The 19531-nt window shown below is 39.0% G+C and overlaps 1 protein-coding gene across 2 annotated transcripts in view; it reads left to right on the top strand.

The window, feature by feature from the left end:
* The window catches only part of atrx (ATRX chromatin remodeler), a 73671-nt gene that overhangs the window by 31805 nt on the left and 22335 nt on the right, over positions 1 to 19531 (top strand). For both annotated transcript variants that reach the window (XM_051649424.1, XM_051649425.1), the window contains exons 21-30: positions 1068 to 1243; positions 1343 to 1460; positions 6940 to 7070; positions 7612 to 7706; positions 7793 to 7932; positions 8516 to 8669; positions 9131 to 9231; positions 14586 to 14694; positions 14951 to 15128; positions 16035 to 16226. In XM_051649424.1, the coding sequence (XP_051505384.1) occupies positions 1068 to 1243; positions 1343 to 1460; positions 6940 to 7070; positions 7612 to 7706; positions 7793 to 7932; positions 8516 to 8669; positions 9131 to 9231; positions 14586 to 14694; positions 14951 to 15128; positions 16035 to 16226 (1394 nt within the window). The remainder of the gene's footprint in view (positions 1 to 1067; positions 1244 to 1342; positions 1461 to 6939; positions 7071 to 7611; positions 7707 to 7792; positions 7933 to 8515; positions 8670 to 9130; positions 9232 to 14585; positions 14695 to 14950; positions 15129 to 16034; positions 16227 to 19531) is intronic.

The following is a 19531-nucleotide window of genomic DNA, read 5'->3' as shown; positions in this document are numbered from 1 at the left end:
GCAGCAATAACCTCAACCTAGCATTTCTGGTAGCTGCGGTTTAGATCTGCACAACGTTCAGAAGGAATTTTGGACCATTCTTCCTTACAGAACTGCTTCAGCTCAGCCATATTCTTTGGATATCTTGTGTCTCTCTTGAGGTCGTTCAGCAGCATCTGTATTGGGTTAAGGTCTGGGCTCTGACTGGGCCACTCCAAAAGGTGGATTATATATTTTTTGAAGCCATTCTGTAGTGGATTTACTTCAGTGTATAGGGTCATTGTCCTGCTGCATCACTCAACTTCTACTGAGCTTCAGCTGGTGCACAGTCATCCTGACATTATCCTGTAGGATATCTTGATTCATCTTGGCTTGACGGCCACTTCTAGGGAGAGTAGCCACAGTACTAAATCATCTCCATTTATAGACAATTTGTCTAAATGTGGACAGATGAATATCGAAACTCTTCGAGATAACTTTGAAACAATTTCCAGCTTTATGCAAAGCAACAATTTGTATTTATTTTTTTGACACCTTTTCAAAAGTGGTTGCAACATTTAAACAAATATAGATAGCTATACACTGAGGTGTATGCATAAGTTTCGATAAGTTTTCATATTATTCTTGGTCTTGACTAGACAGACTTTTCATTTTGCAACTCATTCTGTACAAGAACAGCCCACTTAGATAGGAAGTGACCATCATCATATGTTACGTTCATGACTGATCAACCTGACAAGTGACCAGCCACCGTTTGTACATAGCATTTAGGTGTGTAAAAATCTGAAATTGGATGTAACTCTGAGAACATAATTTTATTATTGAAAACTACATTTATTTTTAATTTGCTACTGACTACATCAAACAAAAATGTTAATATTGTGAACATTCTGATGCCATGAAAGTCATGAACTTGGTCAAATATTGGTCAGGTATTAGTTTTTCCTCCTTTGAACAGCCTGGGTCGTTGCTAATATGACTTGATGGTAACCACAGATTGATATAAAAGGTGTGCACTGTGACTCCTGGAAATTACGTGTCAGCCAGTAATTAAAAATGATAGTGAAGGTGAAATGTTCTCTATTCAGATCACTGTATGGTGAACTTCATCAAGGAGAATCTTCTGGGTTCAGTGAAGGAGTTCAGAAACCGCTTCATCAACCCCATTCAGAACGGCCAGTGTGCTGACTCGACGCTCACTGATGTCCGTGTCATGAAGAAACGTGCACACATCCTCTACGAGATGCTGGCAGGATGTGTCCAAGTAAGTTAAAGGCCACAGCCATTTGACTTGATACCAATTCAATCTTTCTTTGAGTTGTAGTAAATAATGTTGACACATTGCTTTCTTTTTCCTTGACAGAGAAGGGACTACACTGCACTCACAAAATTCCTGCCTCCCAAACACGAGTATGTGTTAGCAGTACGGTTAACACCCATCCAGTGCAAGCTTTATCGATACTATCTAGAGCACTTTACAGGTATGACTCTACATTGTCTACATCTTGTATCTCCTGCCTTCTCTCTTTCTCGTTAAAATCAACACGAAATAAAAATTTATCCTACGTAATTTCTTAAATGTTTTTAATCTTATTGTGAATGATGCATGCTCACAGTGCATGTTATTCTAAAGAGAATATCAGCATTGATTTCATTAGCTTCATTAGTAACTTTCACTATCTCTGAAACAACTTATTCTCTTAATTCTAACTTAATACTAAAAAATAATGTAATTGGCATTGCCTACTTTTCACTTTACAATCAAATCTGAGGGATACATTACAGAAGTTCAATGTGTTGCAAATGCCATTTCATTTTTTAATTGTTAAATTTGTGTTGCATGTAGTATAGTCTGTCAGCTTTGTACAAGAACTTGCATTGGGCTTACATCCTGAAATAAGAGTTTGCAGTTTAAGTCTTCAGTCCCCAGCTCTCCTTTTTTCAGTTAAGTGGTTTAGTGGTGTAACAGCTCAGACCATGCTTGTTCTAAAGCAGCACTACAGCTGGGACAGAGAGACAGGCAGCTGGCACCAGGCCACACGGCGATCTGAACAAATTCCCATGTCCTTATCTAATGAAGAGCTTTGGGAGAATTCTCCAGTCCAGAGGCTCATTAGGGCAGCTTTTCTATGAGCTGTTACTATGCTACTGCACTGCTGTTGTGACTGTGGGTTCAGATCCCCAGGGACCACCAACTACATTCAACATTTAAGAGAATACTACGATTTCAAAAATGAAAATTCTGACTTTTACTTGCCCTCATGTTATCTCAAATCTGTATGAGTTGCTTATGTGGAACACAAAAGGAGACATTAGGCAGAATGTTCATGCTGCTCTTTGGCATTCAACATTCATAGTGACCATGAATGTCAGGTAGGGCTGGGTATTGATACAGATTTCCCGTTTTGATTCAGTTCTGATTCCAAAGCTCTCGATCCGATTAAGATTCCAAATCTATTCGTACAGTTACATTTCTGTTACAATGTCCATATAAAATCATCATATTGGTCACATTTTAGCGTTTGAAAAATGTTCAAAGTCACTGTATTCCATCAATAAATATCTTGAAATTGCATATACACTCACCGGCCACTTTATTAGGTTCACCTGTACATCTGCTTATTCATGTGATTATCTAATCAGCCAGTCGTGTGGCAGCAGTGTAAATAAAATCTTGCAGATATGGGTCAGGAGCTTCAGTTAATGTTCACATCAACCATCAGAATGGGGAAAAAATGTGATCTCAGTGATTTGAACCGTGGCATGATTGTTGGTGCCAGATGGGCTGGTTTGAGTATTTCTGTAACTGCTGAACTCCTGGGATTTTCACACACAACAGTCTCTAGAGTGTATAGAGAATTATGCGAAAAACAAAAAACATCCAGTGAACGGCAATTCTGTGGGCAAAAATGGCTTGTTAATGACAGAGGTCAGAGGAGAATGGCCAGACTGATCCACTGACAGGAAGGTGACAGTAACTCAAACATGTTACAACAGTGCTAAGCAGAAAAGCATTTCTGAACACACGACACGTCGAACATTGAGGCGGATGGGCTACAGCAGCAGAAGACCCTTCTGGGTACCACTACTGTCAGCTTAGAACAGGAAACTGGCTGCAGTGGGCACAGGCTCACCAGAACTGGACAGTAGACGATTGGAAAACATTGCCAGGTCTGACAAATCTGGATTTGGTATGGTAGGCCCACTGCAGCCTCAGTTTTCTGTTCTTGGCTGACAGAAGTGGAACCCTTCGTGGTCTTCTGCTGTTGTAGCCCATTCATCTCATGGTTCAACATGCTGTGCCTTCTGAGATGCTATTCTGCTCACTACAATTGTACAGAGTGGTTATCTGAGTTACCGTAGCCTTTCTGTCAGCTCGAACCAGTCTGGCCATTCTCCGTTGACCTCTCTCATCAACAAGGCATTTTTGTCCACAGAACTGCCGCTCACTGGATGTTTTTTGTTTTTCACACCATTCTCTATACACCCTAGTGACTGTTGTGTGTGAAAATCCCAGGAGATCGGCAGTTACAGAAATATTCAAACCAGCCCGTCTGGTACCAACAATCATGCCACGGTCGAAATCACTGAGATCACATTTTTTTCCCCATTCTGAAGATTGATGTGAATATTAACTGAAGCTCGTGACCCGTACTTGCATGATTTTTTACATTATTTTGCTGCCCACGTTTGGCTAATTAGATAATCGCATGAATAAGTAGATGTACAGGTGAACCTAAAAATGTGGCTGGTGAGTATATATTTTTGTTGTTGTTACATGTTTATTGTTTGTGCACAATTTTTTATATTTATAAGAATTTACATTGTGTAAATACGTGCTAAATCAGAACTGTCTCTTTAAGACTACCGGCATCAGCCATTGAGCACATATTAAGGAGAGAAGATGTGCACGGTTTCTTTAGCGCATCCTTGCTATGTGTGATTAGAATTAAATGTTTCTTTTTGGTGGTGTTTTTAATCAACAACTGACTAAAGTACAAAAAGTATATTAAGAGACATTATTCATTGACATGGATTGTGTTGATCTCATCTTTGTACACTTATTTTAACGAGTCAAACCAAACTTTTACTCTCAACACACAATAAAAGGATCTCGGTGCTGAACATCTTCACCATTGTATTACCCAATCACTAGCCAGTGAATCTGAACATTTACCGGCCAGTGGCTAATCACAGACATTTTTAGGTGCATAGCTCAAAATTTGGAAAGTGATTTACTTGCATCGTAGCATAAAGTAAAAAATCAATTTTGGGAATTAAGAATCGAGATCTTTCAAATGAAAAGCACGATGCATTGGAAAATCTGTTTTACCCAATCCTAATGTCAGGATCGGAAAAAGACAAAACAAACAATAAAAAACAAACACCATAAAAGTGGTCTGTACAAATTGTGTGATGTTTTCCAAATCTTCTGAAGACCTTCAATAGCTTTGCGTGAGGGACAGGCCAAAATGTATGTCGTTCTATAAATAAAAACCTGGAAATATCTGGGATGTTTAAAAAGAAATTTCCAGTCCTGGAAAACACCAATAGTGAATATACACTATATAGTTTTTGTAGTTCTGTTCTGAACTGAGCTAGAAATTGCTCTTGTTTTAAATACATTTGCAAGCCAGTGTCATGTCTGATTTGTCAGTTAATTGTTCTTTTGATTGTTATTTTCACCAAATAAGTTTAAATCGTTCACACATCAGTCTAAATGATGTATAATGTTTTTTAATCTCTGTAACATTTGTATGTAACATTATAATGCTTTATTAACATTTTCCAATAAGCCTTCCACAGTATAAAGATATAAATTCACTAAAATATCACCAATTCAAGTAACAAAATATCTCAAAGTCTGATTGGGAGGTTGACTTTTTGAAAGAACTTGTCTCCCCATAAGTTGAGTTTTCATTGCAGTGGGCATTTAAACTTCTTAAACTATCATCCTCTACAATATTAATCTGCCTGTAGACTGGGGCTAACTGCTTTGCTACAGCAATTGTGAAGCTGTGTTCAGTGCCGCTTTTAACTCCACATGAAAAGTGCTTGTTGACAAATACGTCTCATTATGTGTTTTGGTAATAGTTAAGACTTGTCATGCTTCTGTGGTGATTTAAAATGGCCCTTAAATAGGCTGAAAAATACTTAATTCCTGGGCTTGTTTTGTAAAAAAAAAAAAATAGCATTAAGAGGTCTTTTTCCCGTCACTTTTTCACTGACACTTAATTATTGCTGTGTGTTTGTAGTGTGTCTGTCAGTGTAATTGCTCCGGGTGGAACATCACAAAAGTTCTGCCCTTCCAACAGGTGTTTATTCTGTATTAACTGTAAATATGTTAAATCGCAATTAAGAAAAATTAACACGTTAAACGTTTTTAAATTAAACGCATGCGTTAACACGAGTGGTCGACCGATATATCGCTGAGGCTGATAAATCGGCCGATATTCTGACTTTTTTTTTTTTTTTCATGATTGGCATCGGCTAATACTTTTTCCTGTTTGGCCGATTTGTTTCTTTAGGGCTCTGAGAATAACCTGCTTGCATGTGAAGCGACAGAGACATGTAAACGACCAATCACGGTTCATTTTGTTGTTACTTGCCATCGTGTTACTATAATAATAGACCGGTGCGCAACACAGTTTCATCTAAACGGTCTGCATATCAGAGCCTCATCTAATATCTTCCTCCTGAAGCGTGTATTCTATCAGCCAGAATCAAAAACTTCAGGATCAGCATCAAAAGTTCCTTTCATTCACAAATCATGACAGTCTGACCTGTGACAATCCAAGCAGGCGATCCAGGCCATTTAAACTGTCAGGAGATTGCTGCTCGCTCTGGATCCGCACGAGCGCGCGAGTGCAACTTCAAGGCTGCGTCCGAAAACTGTAAAATGGTGCCTCCAGAGGCTGTATACGGAGGTAGGATGAAAATATGGTGCTTTTAAAATGCTCGGAGACCAGTTTCCTTAAGAGTTCCATTCATTCAAAACAGCTGTCAGTTAAGCCATTAACTGATTAGGAAGCAAGGTAGCAAGTCAGCTGCCTATGTTTTCGGATGCAGCCCAAGGTAAAAGCGCGTTATGTGTGCTATAAGTAAATGTCTTATTCACTATGCATTATATGTACAATTGGTTTGATTCAATATTTGAGTAAATGCGATTGCTAATGTGGACATGCCATCCTTGGTTGCTGGACTACTGTGTGTACTGTTATTTCCTTTCTAATATATTAACAATTTCTTCATGTGCAAATAAATTGTTAGAATGTGATGACTAAACAGAAATCTGAAGAAACTGCTCTCTACCATTTAAAATACAAATTTTTATTTTTAGTTTTGTGTGAAATTGAGTAAATATTGTGCTAAATAAGAGTTTATATTTTTTTGCAATTTTATGTTTGTTATTCACTATATTTAATTGTGTAATATATCAGCATTGTATAGGCCTATCGGCCACCCTGCTCTCTGGATATCGGCATTGGCCATTAAAAAACCCGTATTGGTTGACCACTAGTTAACATGTTATTTCTGTCCGCTCTAATAATAATTTTTTAAAATGTACATTTTTTTTTTCATTCTTTAAAATAACTCCTTTTGTGTTTCACGGAAGAGAGTCAGATGGGCTTGGAATGACAGGAAGATGAGTAAATGATAAGAGTTTTCATGTTTGGGTAAACTATTCCTTCAAACAGACCCTTTGTTACAAATGCACTTTTTTTTTTTTTTTTTTTTTTTTTGTGATCTGCAAGTGGAGGATTTTGTTGCATTGCTAAGTCTCAGTGTGAAAACAGGCAATAAGAGCCTCTCACAGTCCTAAGAACTTGTTTATCTGCTCAGTTAATCCTCGCAGCTAATCTGAATTCAGGATTTAGGGTGCTGTGGTGCCCCATTCACTGGCATGCTGGGTCAGAAACTAGGCCAGCAACGGGCACTAAAACATCTCCCTCAAAACAGGTGTGGGTTCTGCCTTGGAAGGTGGAAGAGGCCGTGCGGGGACCAAACTCTTCCAGGATTTCCAGATGCTTAGCAGAATCTGGACCCATCCGTGGTGCCTCCAGCTGGACTATATCAGTAAAGAAAACAAGGTGAAGGAATAAAGACTGTGCTGCAGACTGCTTAGAAAACACAACCATGGGGAATTTACAACTTTCACTAAAGTCATTGCTTTCAGTGCACATGTGAAACATTTTTAAAGAGCCACTTAGGTTATCTAAGCCATGTTTATTATGTTAAGTCCTAGAAAACCATAAAATCCATTGGTTTTACAGTATATGTTGTAGGAGCTGGCCTCTGTAGGGTTGGGCGGTATGACGGTGTATATTGTTCAACGAGACAAATGTGTCAGCCAGTAGAGATTCTTCTATACCGTTTATACCACAGTCCGCAGAGGTATTTAAAGGAAGATTTTCTGGAGGCTGAGCTAAAGAGGATGTTTAATTAACTTGATTATTAAAAATAGCAATTATTGCTATTATATCATAAATTTGTGGGGTTGATTTTCCTGCAAAAATAACTGTTGTGAAGTAAATTTCTGTTGTGATATACAAGCACTTGTACCCCCTAGGACTCTGTGGTGCATCCAGTGTTTTTCATTGACATCTGTTACTGTTTCCTGCATACTAACAGGGCTACTTTGATGAGGACAGTATGGAGGAGTTCATTGCCTCAGAAACAGAGGAGTCCTCTATGAGTTTGACCTCTGAAGATGAAAAGCCCAAAAGGTGATGAATTTCTTGCTCTTTTTGGCTCTATAATTGGCCTGTTTTCCAACTCTTTGACTGATCTAAATCCCTAAACACATGCACAGGAAGAAGAAAAGAGGCAAAGGAAAAGAGCAGAGTTCAGACAAGTCTGACAGTGAAGACCTGGAAGTGATCAAAGAGTGGAACACCAGCTCTCGAGGAGGAAACCCTGAGGGAAGGAACCGAGCAGAACCTGTGGAGGAGGGTAAGACTGAGCATACTGACCAAATGATCTCCTCAGATGAGCCTATGTAATTACTGTAGGACTCTGGCCTTGTTTTTAACATAAATATTATGTCATTAGGATTGTGCTGGATCAGTCATATGTTGTGATCAAGATAGTGTTTCCTCACAGTATTCCTTCGATACTTTTAGATTCTTGATTCCCCCATTTCTATGTGCGTTTACAGCTGCTTCTTTGAAGTGCCGTACTGGACAGAAGTGAAACAGAATGCTATTCGATAACTTAATAATAATAATTAATAATTTTCTTTATTTATCACATGTTATACATTTGCACATATACAGTGAAATTCTTCTTTTTCACATATCCCAGCTAGGCTGGGGTCAGAGTGCAGGGTCAGCCATGATACAGCGCCCCTGGAGCAGATAGGGTCAAGGGCCTTGCTCAAGGGCCCAACAGTGGCATCTTGGCGGTGCTGGGGCTTGAACCCCCGACCTTCTGATCAGTAACCCAGAGCCTTAACCGCTGAGCTACCACTTGTGTGCTGTATATGCATATATTTGTAGTGATTTGGTTTCTGTATATATGACTTTGTTTCCCTCAGTTCGGGCCACGTCAAGCTCAGGTCCTGGCAGTCCGTCACCAGACTGGTATAAAGAGTTTGTGACTGAGGCTGATTCTGAGGTGCTGGAGCATTCTGCAAAAATTTCGCTTCTGTTTGAGATTCTTCGCATGGCTGAGGACTTGGAAGAAAAAGTGTGAGTCCAGATTTACTTTATTGTTGCAGCAGCTGGGTAGTTGAAGCATTAAGTGTTCATAAACTTTCTTTTTTTTTAATCAACATTTTAGGTTAAAACTCAAATGAATGTTTAAAGAAAAATCTTATATCTTGGGACCCATAACTGGTCACCATTCCAAGCCTTTGCCCAGTTGTAATCACCTTTTTGCCTTTACTAGCTCATATTAAATCGTCCTGCGTTTTGACAAATGTAGTCTCAAGTTATACTGCATCACAAAAGCTGCATGCGTAATAATTATAAAAGAATTGCCAAAATGCTGTTTAAAATGGTTCTGGGTGGAGTATAGGATTTCACTGCTCTCTGAAAGTATTTTATGTCTACTGCACATATTTCTCATTGATGGTTCTGTGAAGCAGAATTCGTTGGCATTCATGTCTTCTAGTCATATATGTGATGGATCATGCGATTTGTGTCTTCAGGTTGGTGTTCAGTCAGTCTCTCATTTCTCTGGACCTCATTGAAGATTTTCTGGAGTTGGCAGGCCGAGCCAAAGAGGAAGGAAAACCTTCGCCGTACAAAGGTGAGCCAGTGAGGCATGCTGGTATTCAGTTAATTATTGCAGTTTTAGGAATGTTTTACCTTACCCTAGATCACCCTGCAAAACTCTCGCTGCTCTATGAACACTTGTGTTTTCTTTATAAAAAATTGACTTTCAGCCTTTGCATGTGATTGAATTTCATAGAATATAAGCCACAGAAGTCTACAGGGTTTTCATACTCCACGTATTCTTAAAGTCAACATGAAATCAAAAATAACCATATTTACTTCATAATATACATTCCCGGTCTAATTGTTGGTGATTAATCAGTGCATGTTATTCCAAAGAAAAAAAGGTTTGTCTTCGTAATCTTTCATTTGAAACATAGCTACGTCTCTGAAAAGACTTTCATTTTCTTTTGATGTCACGCAGGTGGGGAACATAATGTTAGCCAAAACCCAAATATCTATTTAGACATTGTTGTATCCTAATGTTGAAGCTTATGCAGCCTAAAATCTTGCCAATATTAAACACAAGAATATAATGTCAGTTAATTTTAGACAGGTTAAGCCAATAATAGCAAATAACAATAGATTTAAAAATAAATTGGATACTGTGACGAGTGCAGTTTGATTTTGTGTTTTGACAAACAGTGCATTCAGAAAGTTTTCAGACCCCTTCATTTCTTTCACATTTTACGTTGCAGCTTTATTCTAAAATGCTTTAAATTATTTTTTTTCCCCACATCAATCTACACTCCATACCCCATAATGGCAAAGCAAAAAACAGATTTTTGATAACTTTGCAAATTTATTATAAAGAAAAAACTGATCACATTGACAAAAATATTCAGACCCTTAACTCATTACTTAGTTGAAGCAGCTTTGGCAGCGATTACAGCTTCAAGTCTTTTGGGGTATGATGCGACAAGCTTTGCACACCTGGATTTGGGGATTTTTCTGGCATTCTTCTCTGCAGATCCTCTCAAGCTCTGTCAGGTTGGATGGGGGACATCAGTGGACAGCCATTTTCAGGTCTCTCCAGAGATGTTCGATTGGGTTCAAGTCCGGGCTCTTGCTGGGCCACTCAAGAACATTCGCAGAGTTGTCCCTAAGCCACTCTTGCGTTGTCTTGGCTGTGTGCTTAGGGTCATTGTCCTGTTGGAAGGTGAACCTTCAGACCAGTCTGAGGTCCTGAGTGCTCTGGACCAGATTTTCATGAAGGAAATCTCTGTATTTTGTTGCATTCAGCTTTCCTTCAACCCTGACCAGTTCTCCAGTCCCTGCTGATGAAAAACACCCCCACAGCATGATGCTACCACCACCATGCTTCACCGTTGGGATGGTTTTGCACAGGCGATGAGTGGTGCCTGGTTTCCTTCAGACATGACACTTGGAATTGAGGCAAAACAGTTCAATCAAGCAGTTTTAGAGTCCTTTAGGTGCTTTTTTTTATGTGTCTTGCACTGAGGAAAGGCTTCCATCTGACCACTCTGCCATAAAGCCCAGATCGGTGGAATGTTGCAGTGATGGTTGTGATCTCTGGAGCTCATTTTAAAAAATAGCCAATAGGCTTTAGTTTACAGCCACACACATACATCCCTCTCCACCATGCTGCTCATGACAAAGCCGCTTATTGGGGAAACTTGATCTCAAATCCGGCCAGCTTTTTTCAGAAACTTGAGAACCGATGGATGAACTAACTGACAACATTAATCCATAACTAGCCCATAAATGCAAATACTTCATGGTCTTTTCTTAAGATGAGGCTGGAATCGTTGTATAATTCCAATGCAGATGAATGAGAAACAAGCAAGTAAGAGATAATATATCCATGTTTTGAATAACAGTACTTTAGCATAAAGAATAAAGAACACCTACTCAAACTGTACATACCAAGAAACCTCCGGCTGCACAAAAAATATACATAAACTCCATCAATTTTCCTCGTGTAAAGCTTCGCACTGGCGCATCCCATTCAGAAGTGATCATCCCTATGTCAGTGCCGATTTATTTATAAAGCATGATTAAAAACAACAGACTGTTTACCAATGTGCTGTACAATAATGAAGTAAAAAACACTGTATAAGGATAATACCAATGAACATACATCATTAAAACATGTAAAATATTAATAGTTAACTAAACTCAGTTGGACCAAATGCCACAGAAAAAAGGTGAGTTTTCAGCTGTGATTTGAAAATGTGTAAAAAAGGGGCATTTCTTATGTACAAGGGTAAGCTGTTCCAGAGTTTTGGGGCAGCTACTGCAAAAGCCCCGTCACCCTTTTGCTTTAACCTGGACCTGGGAACAATCAAAGTTCTCTGTTCAGAGGACCTAAGAGACCTTGTGGGATTATATAGCTGCAGTAGATTAGAAAGGTAAAATGGGGCTAAACCATTCAGCGATTTAAAAACAAATAATAAGAATTTAAATCGATTGCACCGGCAGCCAATGGAGAGAGACCAAGATGGGGGAGATATGATCTCGCTTGCGTGTACCCGTCAAGAGCCTAGCAGCAGCATTCTGAACCATTTGCAGACGAGACAATGATGAATCGTGTGGAAACAAAGGTGTGAATCACTTTCTCAAAATCAATAAAAGTAAGAAAAGGCTTAACTTTGGCCAGTAATCTTAAATGAATAAAGCTAGATTTGACAACTGAGTTAATCTGTTTGTCAAATTTAAGAGTGTTATCAAACAGTACACCTAGGTTCTTCACAACTGATCCCTATGCCCTATAAATCTCTATGCCCTTTTCCCTTGTATGACAATTTCCCTCCACTGTGAGAGCTTCAGATGGCTGAAAGGTGATAACAGTCAGTCTGAACTCACTTTTTAAGCAATTCTTATTGGAAATTTCTGTTTGGAACGACCCAACAGCATGCAAAGGCACCAATTAGAACACAGCCATATATACTGAACAGTTGTAGGAGGAGGGTGCGTTCTCATTCTAGAAAGCATTTGATTGGAATTTAAGGTTTCTCGACCTCTGTGACATCATGGATGTTCCTGAGACTTTTTAGCCGGAAGAGAGAATGCAGATTTGAAATGCTTACATCTTCTGAAAACAAATTTTGTCAACGTTAAGAAGTACACTAGCATATAGATGACCTTTACCCTTGTGCTGTCTTAAAAATGTTTACCTAATTTGGTAATTCCTGGTTAAAATGTGACCGGCCTATTAAAAAGTGCTTATGAATCTCTCATTATGCTATATTATCACCAAACATTGGATTAGATCTTTTTGTGAACTTGTTTTCTTTCAATTGGAACAGGTTTTGTATTATATAATGTCAAAGGCAGAGTTTCATTGAACTTGCCAGGATATGTATCCAGCGCACAATGGTACAGGTTCGGGTGGAAAATGCGAGCACAGTACGAATTAGTTAAAAAGCACAATGGACAAAGCAATGCCCAAAGAAATAACTTTCCTTGGTTCGGTGTGCTGGGACATCGTCCTGCTGTTAGTAGAGAGACCACTCGGGACATCATGGTAGTTACAGTCGATGAGTTGTTATCGCTAAGTTATCTAGCTATCTAGCTAAAGTTTACATTTTTATATAAACTCAACATTCTAGATTACATGATACCTCAGCTTGACCTCCCCTTTTGCTTGTGAAATGGGCGAGGTGTGTGATTTTTGGCACCAGCTATTGCCCCCGGCTGGACAGTTGATAGACCTGGCTCGCACTGGCCCGATAGTGGAAAAGCGGCTATTGATCTGCTTTGTGAGAGCATGAAGATTCCAAAACACATTGTCATAATATTTTGTCTGAAAGGTGTGATGAAAGAAAGATTCAATTGGAGAGGGGTCACTGTGGGGCAAGGAAAGTTCAGGTGTGTGTGTTTGTGATAATGTTGGATGGATAAATGAATGTTGGATGAAGTTCAGGGTAGGATAAAAATCCTGTGAAAAAGAAAGCATGTAATTATCAGAGTTTGTGCGTGTACGTGTGCATGTGTGTGTGTGTGTTTGTGTGTGTATGTGCACATGCACAGGTTTGAGGCCTTTATGTTTGCAAGCACACGTGCACAAATGCGCTCAACATGCTCCTGAACGCTAACTTTTTCTCTTATTTCTGATCTCCCCCCATTTGGGAACACCACAAGTGTGACTGCCATTTTGTACAAAATAAAAGCATTTCAAAGCAAACTTCCAGGTTAAACATTAAAGCACACTAGTGTGATAAATACTAAAAAATGTTTTAACATTTTATTTCATATTGCTAAAATTATCCACAAATAATGTTTTTTTTTTTATTTTATTTTTTTTTTTTACTCAAATTAGGTGCATACGCTCAGGTCAGTGAGGCCTACAATCAGTAAGTTTCAAACAGAAATACAAAACCTGTCCTAATTGAAAGAAAACAAGTTGACAAAAATATCAAATTTTTGTTAATAATATAGCATAATGAGAGATTTTTAAGCAATTTTTAAAGGCCGGTCAATTTTGACCGGGAAGGCCAAAAGTGTAACAGGGGGGACCCCACAAAAAATTTAAACATATTTTGGGGGGACATTTTGATACCCTCTGTGAACAAAGTCAGAAAGTTTTAATCCAAAAGGATAACCTTAACTAGCATTTTCAGGCAAAAGAAAATCCTCTTCGGGTCAAAATGACTGGAAGACAACATGAGGGTTAAAGCTAATAGATATGGACTAAAGGCAGCAAAACTTTCATATTGATTTTACAGGGTTTTTAAAATGCCTCCTAGAAAGTAAGTGTTGGTTGTTTTTCAGAAGGAGAGTAGTCCTCCACAATCGACTGTAAACTCACATTCAGGAATGGAACAACCACTTCTCATGATCCAATCTATTCCTGATGGAAAAAAAAAAAAACGTTCCGCTGCAATTTTTTCTTCTTGAATATCCTAATTTAAATCGCAAATGTGTCATATTATTGAAGTAAAATCAGTTGCGACCGTTGTTTCATGTTGACTTTAAAAACAGTCTGTCAAGTGAGCGCAAACCCCAGTGGCACATGGATGCTCATCTTATATTTGCACACACATCTGACTCAAATCTGGGTTGAGAGCTTTCAAACATGCGCATGTAAACACAAAGCCTCTGGAATAAGGTCATGTTCCTAATTAAATCCTAGCAGCTGTTTTTGCTTTCATTTAAAAAATGATTAGACCTTGACTTTTTATTTCGCCAAAAATGTTGCTTAAGGCTTTGCAATTTGTAATGAAAAGATCACAGAGGAGTAATTGGAAACATACTGAAATGTTTGTTATGAACACGAGTGTGGGAGGCCACAGCATTAAAAGCTGAACACAAGTACCCTGTACTCTGCAACCTACCAAGGGTGCATACTTTCCCCTGCAATGACTGCTGTATGCCTGCTAAAATATATATTTTTTTGATTGGCTGTGCTGTCTTTTCTTCTTGAAGGTGATGGCAAGTGGTTCAGAAATATTGACTACTACCGTCTGGATGGTTCCACCAATGCCATAACCAGGAAGAAATGGGCTGAAGAGTTCAATGACACCAGTAATGTTCGGTAAATACAATTCCTCTTGAAGTAGCAAGCAGCTGTCAAGTCCACTTACCCTGTTCTCTGAATGTAACTTTACAGGACTGCCATAATCAATGACACTTAATGCTGTGATCTCAAGCTGAGAATGTTTAGTGATTTCAGTATGACTGTGTCTAAGATTTCCAAACCTCAAACCAAACATTTGGCATTTAAACCTTAGAAAACATTGGAACCACTCTGTTTCCATTAGATTTCCATGTGGTTTTCTTGCTCTCCACAGGGGTCGATTGTTCCTCATTTCAACCAGAGCTGGTTCTCTCGGGATCAACTTGGTGGCTGCAAACAGGGTCATAATTTTCGATGCCTCTTGGAACCCATCCTATGACATTCAGAGTATTTTCAGGGTCTATCGCTTCGGTCAAGTAAAGACTGTGTTTGTCTACAGGTTTTTGGCTCAGGTGAGACATTTAGCTCAGTTTATGTTAGTTTTCATGTCAGAATATTTTACACTCCATGTGAACCCAAAATGGCAAATGTGTCTCATAATCAGGTCTAATAGAAAATCAAACAAGCTGCTGTCTACAGAGGCGGCTACCTAACCATCTCTTGGGCAGCAACTCCACTAATAAAGCCATTCACCCAGGCACAAATAGACCTTCTGAAATGCACAAGACCACCTGACTAATGCTCCGTTTAATCCAACACTGACATTAGCATGTTGCTAAGCTAACAAAACTCTAAGCCCCAAAACTTATTAGCACATTCAAATACTTGGTGAAATAGTTAAGTGTATATGGATCTGTGTTTTTAGCATTTTTCAGTATTGAATAAAATATACCTACATTTATAAATGACATTTCACCCAACATTAGCAGGGTTTCCATCTATGTATTTTTATGAAAATTTTGGGATATCACACAAAAAATACTTGATGGAAACACCAAGATGCAAATAAAGTTTAAAAAATGTGCATAAAAAAGCATATACACCTGCTTGAAGTGGATAATTTTGTTTGGTAAGAAAACCAAAAAAACAAACAACTATGGAAACACATTTACCGAATATATTCTTATAGAATTTACACCAGAACATAGATGCCACAGGGACTTCAGCTTGCATTTTGAATTATACTTTGCACCAATTTCCCCAGTAGTGACCGTTCTCTTAAACATGGGTTGGAAATGCTGTTTTATTCGCAAATTGTTTCCAATTTTATTCCAATTTTTCGCATACATTAAATTTGCCTGAGGTCTAGAACATCTTTTGTGTGACGCAGTATTTCTGTGACATGTAAAAATGTTGTCTAGATGGACATTTCATGAAGTTGTAATGTTGATGTTCAATATATTTTTTGATTTCTACAGGGAACCATGGAGGAGAAGATCTATGACCGACAGATCGCCAAACAGTCACTGTCTTTCCGAGTTGTAGATCAGCAGCAAATTGAACGTCACTTTACGATGAATGAACTTACAGAGCTCTACACGTTTGAGCCTGACCAGCTAGACGATCCCTCTGAGAAGAAGAGCAAGAGGGCCACTCCCATGCTGCCCAAGGTGAACACATTTCCGCTTAGAACATCAGAGCATCTGTTACTATTTCTTTCCCCTAACAGATAACATCTTTTTTCATTGTTTTGATTCAATTTGCATATGTTGAAAATTCCAGACCTGTGTTCTGGGCACGTTACCTTTGAACTTCACAGGGGGTGATAAACTGTGTTACTTACTCAAGAGATTGGCTTTCAAAGCATTTATTGTTCTTTGAGGGGTGAAGGTTGGTTTGAGGAATGGTTTTCGGCTGTTGTCTTTAAAGCTCTGTCCCTTCATCGAAGCACAGGTGCGTGGTCACAGGAGAGAGCCCCTGGAGATTTTACAAGATTCCATTGGCCTTCAAATGTGCGTCCAATAGTACACAACAGCAAGCAGCTGCACAGCTACCTCTGGTTACCCTTATTTACTGAAGAGCATTTATATTGCAGACCTGAAGATGCAGGAGTCTCTAATTGGAGACAAAGGCATCCAGTGCACATACACCAAAATGTGTCAAACAGCACAGCTGATATTTTTCTTGAGTTCTACAGGAGGTTTACATTGGGATGGAGAAGCTGTTGTATGAACAGGATGGTCACACCTGTTAGTAAATGCAGTTGTCAATCCCAAACATTGACTGTGTGAAAGTAGCCATAGTAGAGTTAGTGTTGATCTTTAGTTGTTGTTCTGTATAAATCTTTTAATTGGAAATGTGGCCCAATCTTCCCAGTTTGTCAGATGACCACATTTGGCCATATGTGCACCAGAGTGGATCAAGTCAGCTGTTATGGATGGAATCTACTGCCTGTAATTGTCTGAAAATGAGTCAGTCATCCCTCAAAGCCTGTAGTTATATCTCTATTTCTCACTATGCCCTTGCCAAGTTTATGGAACTCAGGAAATATTTCTAAACTTGGCAGACTTGTGCCCATTGCTCTTTTCCTTACCTTGTGTAATGTGTCTGCATGTCAGTGTCTTGATCTTTTTTACAAGCTGAGAAAATATGGCATTGGCACTTTCAGAACTTTTTTTTTTGTAATTATTTTTTTTTTAAATGAGTTTTTGTTCATTTTCTATGGTCATCTTTGGCTTGCTCACAGGGGGATTTGAGGCATTATTTTCTGTGAAGAGGCTTTAAAATTATGTTCAGTGGCAAACACTATACAAATTAGGGATGTGCAAAACTTTAATCGACTAGTTGGTTGGTTATTTGAAAGATTAGTTGACTAGTCAGTGTTGAGGAGAATGTATAATTAGGCTCCGTTATGGGCACGAGACACCGATTAGACTCGTTTCAGAGAGATATTCGAAAGCTATGCCCAGCACTTCAACATGGTAACTAAAGGATATTCAACAAATGAAAAGGAAAAATAACTATAACGTTTTTAATGCACAAAACTATCAAAGTAAGAAATAAGAAAGGATCCAATAAAGAATGGTACAAAAAGCTTATACGCATCCTGAACACAGAATGATGCGCTTCAATGTAAACAGAGAGCTTGGGAGTCTCAGGGCGATCCTCGTTGCGCATTCAGAAGTGCAGAACTGCAAGATAATGATGAATGCACACAACTAGTTCATGACATCGAGCAGTTTAATCTTTCTAATTGCAAATATTTATTCAAGCAGTGGCAGACAGAATCATCAAAAGACTTGATTCGGAGTGAATTCTAGTTGTGTGTGAAAATCCCAGGACATCAGCAGTTACAGAAATACTCAAACCAGCCCGTCTGGCACCAACAATCATCTCTGCGATTATGTAATCAGCCAATCGTGTGGCAGCAGTGCATAAAATCTAGCAGATACGGGTCAGGAGCTTCAGTTAATGTTAGAATTGGGGGAAAAAAATTTGATCTCAGTGATTTGGACCATGGCATGATTGTTGGTGCCAGATGGGCTGGTTTGAGTATTTCTGTAACTGCTGATCTCCTGGGATTTTCACACACAACAGTCTCTAGAATTTAAAAACATCCAGTGAGCAGCAGTTCTGAGGATGGAAACATCTTGTTGATGAGAGAGGTCAGCAGAGAATGGCCAGACTGGTTCGAACAGACAAAGTCTACGGTAACTCAGATAACCACTCTGTACAATTGTGGTGAGAAGAATATCATCATATCAGAATGCTATTCTGAGATGCGGGTTGGTGCTGTTTTGGCGGCACGAGGGGGACCTACACAATATTAGGCAGGTGGTTTTAATGTTGTGGCTGATCGGTGTAAGTTGGTCCCAAACTTGCTAGCTCCTACTGAATAATGCCATAATTTAGTCTAAATCTTTATCCATGTTACTCATTCTGGCATATTTTATTTTATTGGAACCTAAAATCCAGGAATTTCATTTATATACTGTATTTATTTAATGATTTTTAATTTTTTTGTTGTATAAAAATCAGGGTTTTAAACTATTCAGGCATATCCCAAAATTAATCAAATAAAACATCTTGTGCTATGTTTAAATTGACCTTGAGGTGGAGGAACAACATTTCTTGAAGGTTAAGCATCTCCTTCCACTGACACTTTTGCAGAGTGTACGCTACACGATTTTAGCCCTGATTTTCCACTCGCCGACAGTTAAGATCGGCGACAAAAGCCTGAAATTAGACGCAAATCGGTGCTTGCTCACGGGAGCAACGATCGCTGTGTGAATTTTCAAAGACGCGATCTGAGAGATGCGCCGATGCCTCGCAGATGCCCGAGAGATATTTAGCTGGTTAAATATATAGACCTGTCTGCGACTCCAAGTCCTGCAGTGTGAAATGTGTTTTGATGCGTCATCCACAGCAGCTCCCTGAACCCAGACTTATCATGCATCTGTTTGTATGGTGAGCACAATAATATAGTTTCTATCAGAATAAATTTGCATATGCAAGCTTTTCAGTTATTTGAAACAAAAACAAAGAACAAACATGTCTTTGTCGAGCCACAACACCAGCAGGCAGTGTTCATTGCAAAATTATTTACCTCCTACTCTCTTTGCTGAACAGACAATTCTTGTTGCCCGCATAACCCTAACCATTCTCTCCTCCATATTCTTTTTCTTTTTTGGTTTTTCGCTGCAAATTGGCGCACAAACAGCTTGGATCGCAAGCTTCTTGCGAACTACCATTTTTTCGAGGGAAGAACTCCAGTTTTGCATGAGAACTCCTGTCTCACGCGTGATCTTGCGTCAATTCCTGTATCACTTTTCGTGTGCATTTTGTTGTGAAACCTACTTTGGAGACCAGACAGAGTTGTTGGGGATTCTTCCTTGTGAAATGTTTTGTAATGTGTGACCCCCTGTCACCGATCCCTCATGTAATCTGCAAACCACAGCAACTTCAAGATACCCCA

The sequence above is a fragment of the Myxocyprinus asiaticus genome, chromosome 22 (genome assembly GCF_019703515.2).
Source record: "Myxocyprinus asiaticus isolate MX2 ecotype Aquarium Trade chromosome 22, UBuf_Myxa_2, whole genome shotgun sequence".
Classification (NCBI taxonomy): domain Eukaryota; kingdom Metazoa; phylum Chordata; class Actinopteri; order Cypriniformes; family Catostomidae; genus Myxocyprinus; species Myxocyprinus asiaticus.
This window is presented reverse-complemented; position numbering and strand designations above follow the sequence as displayed.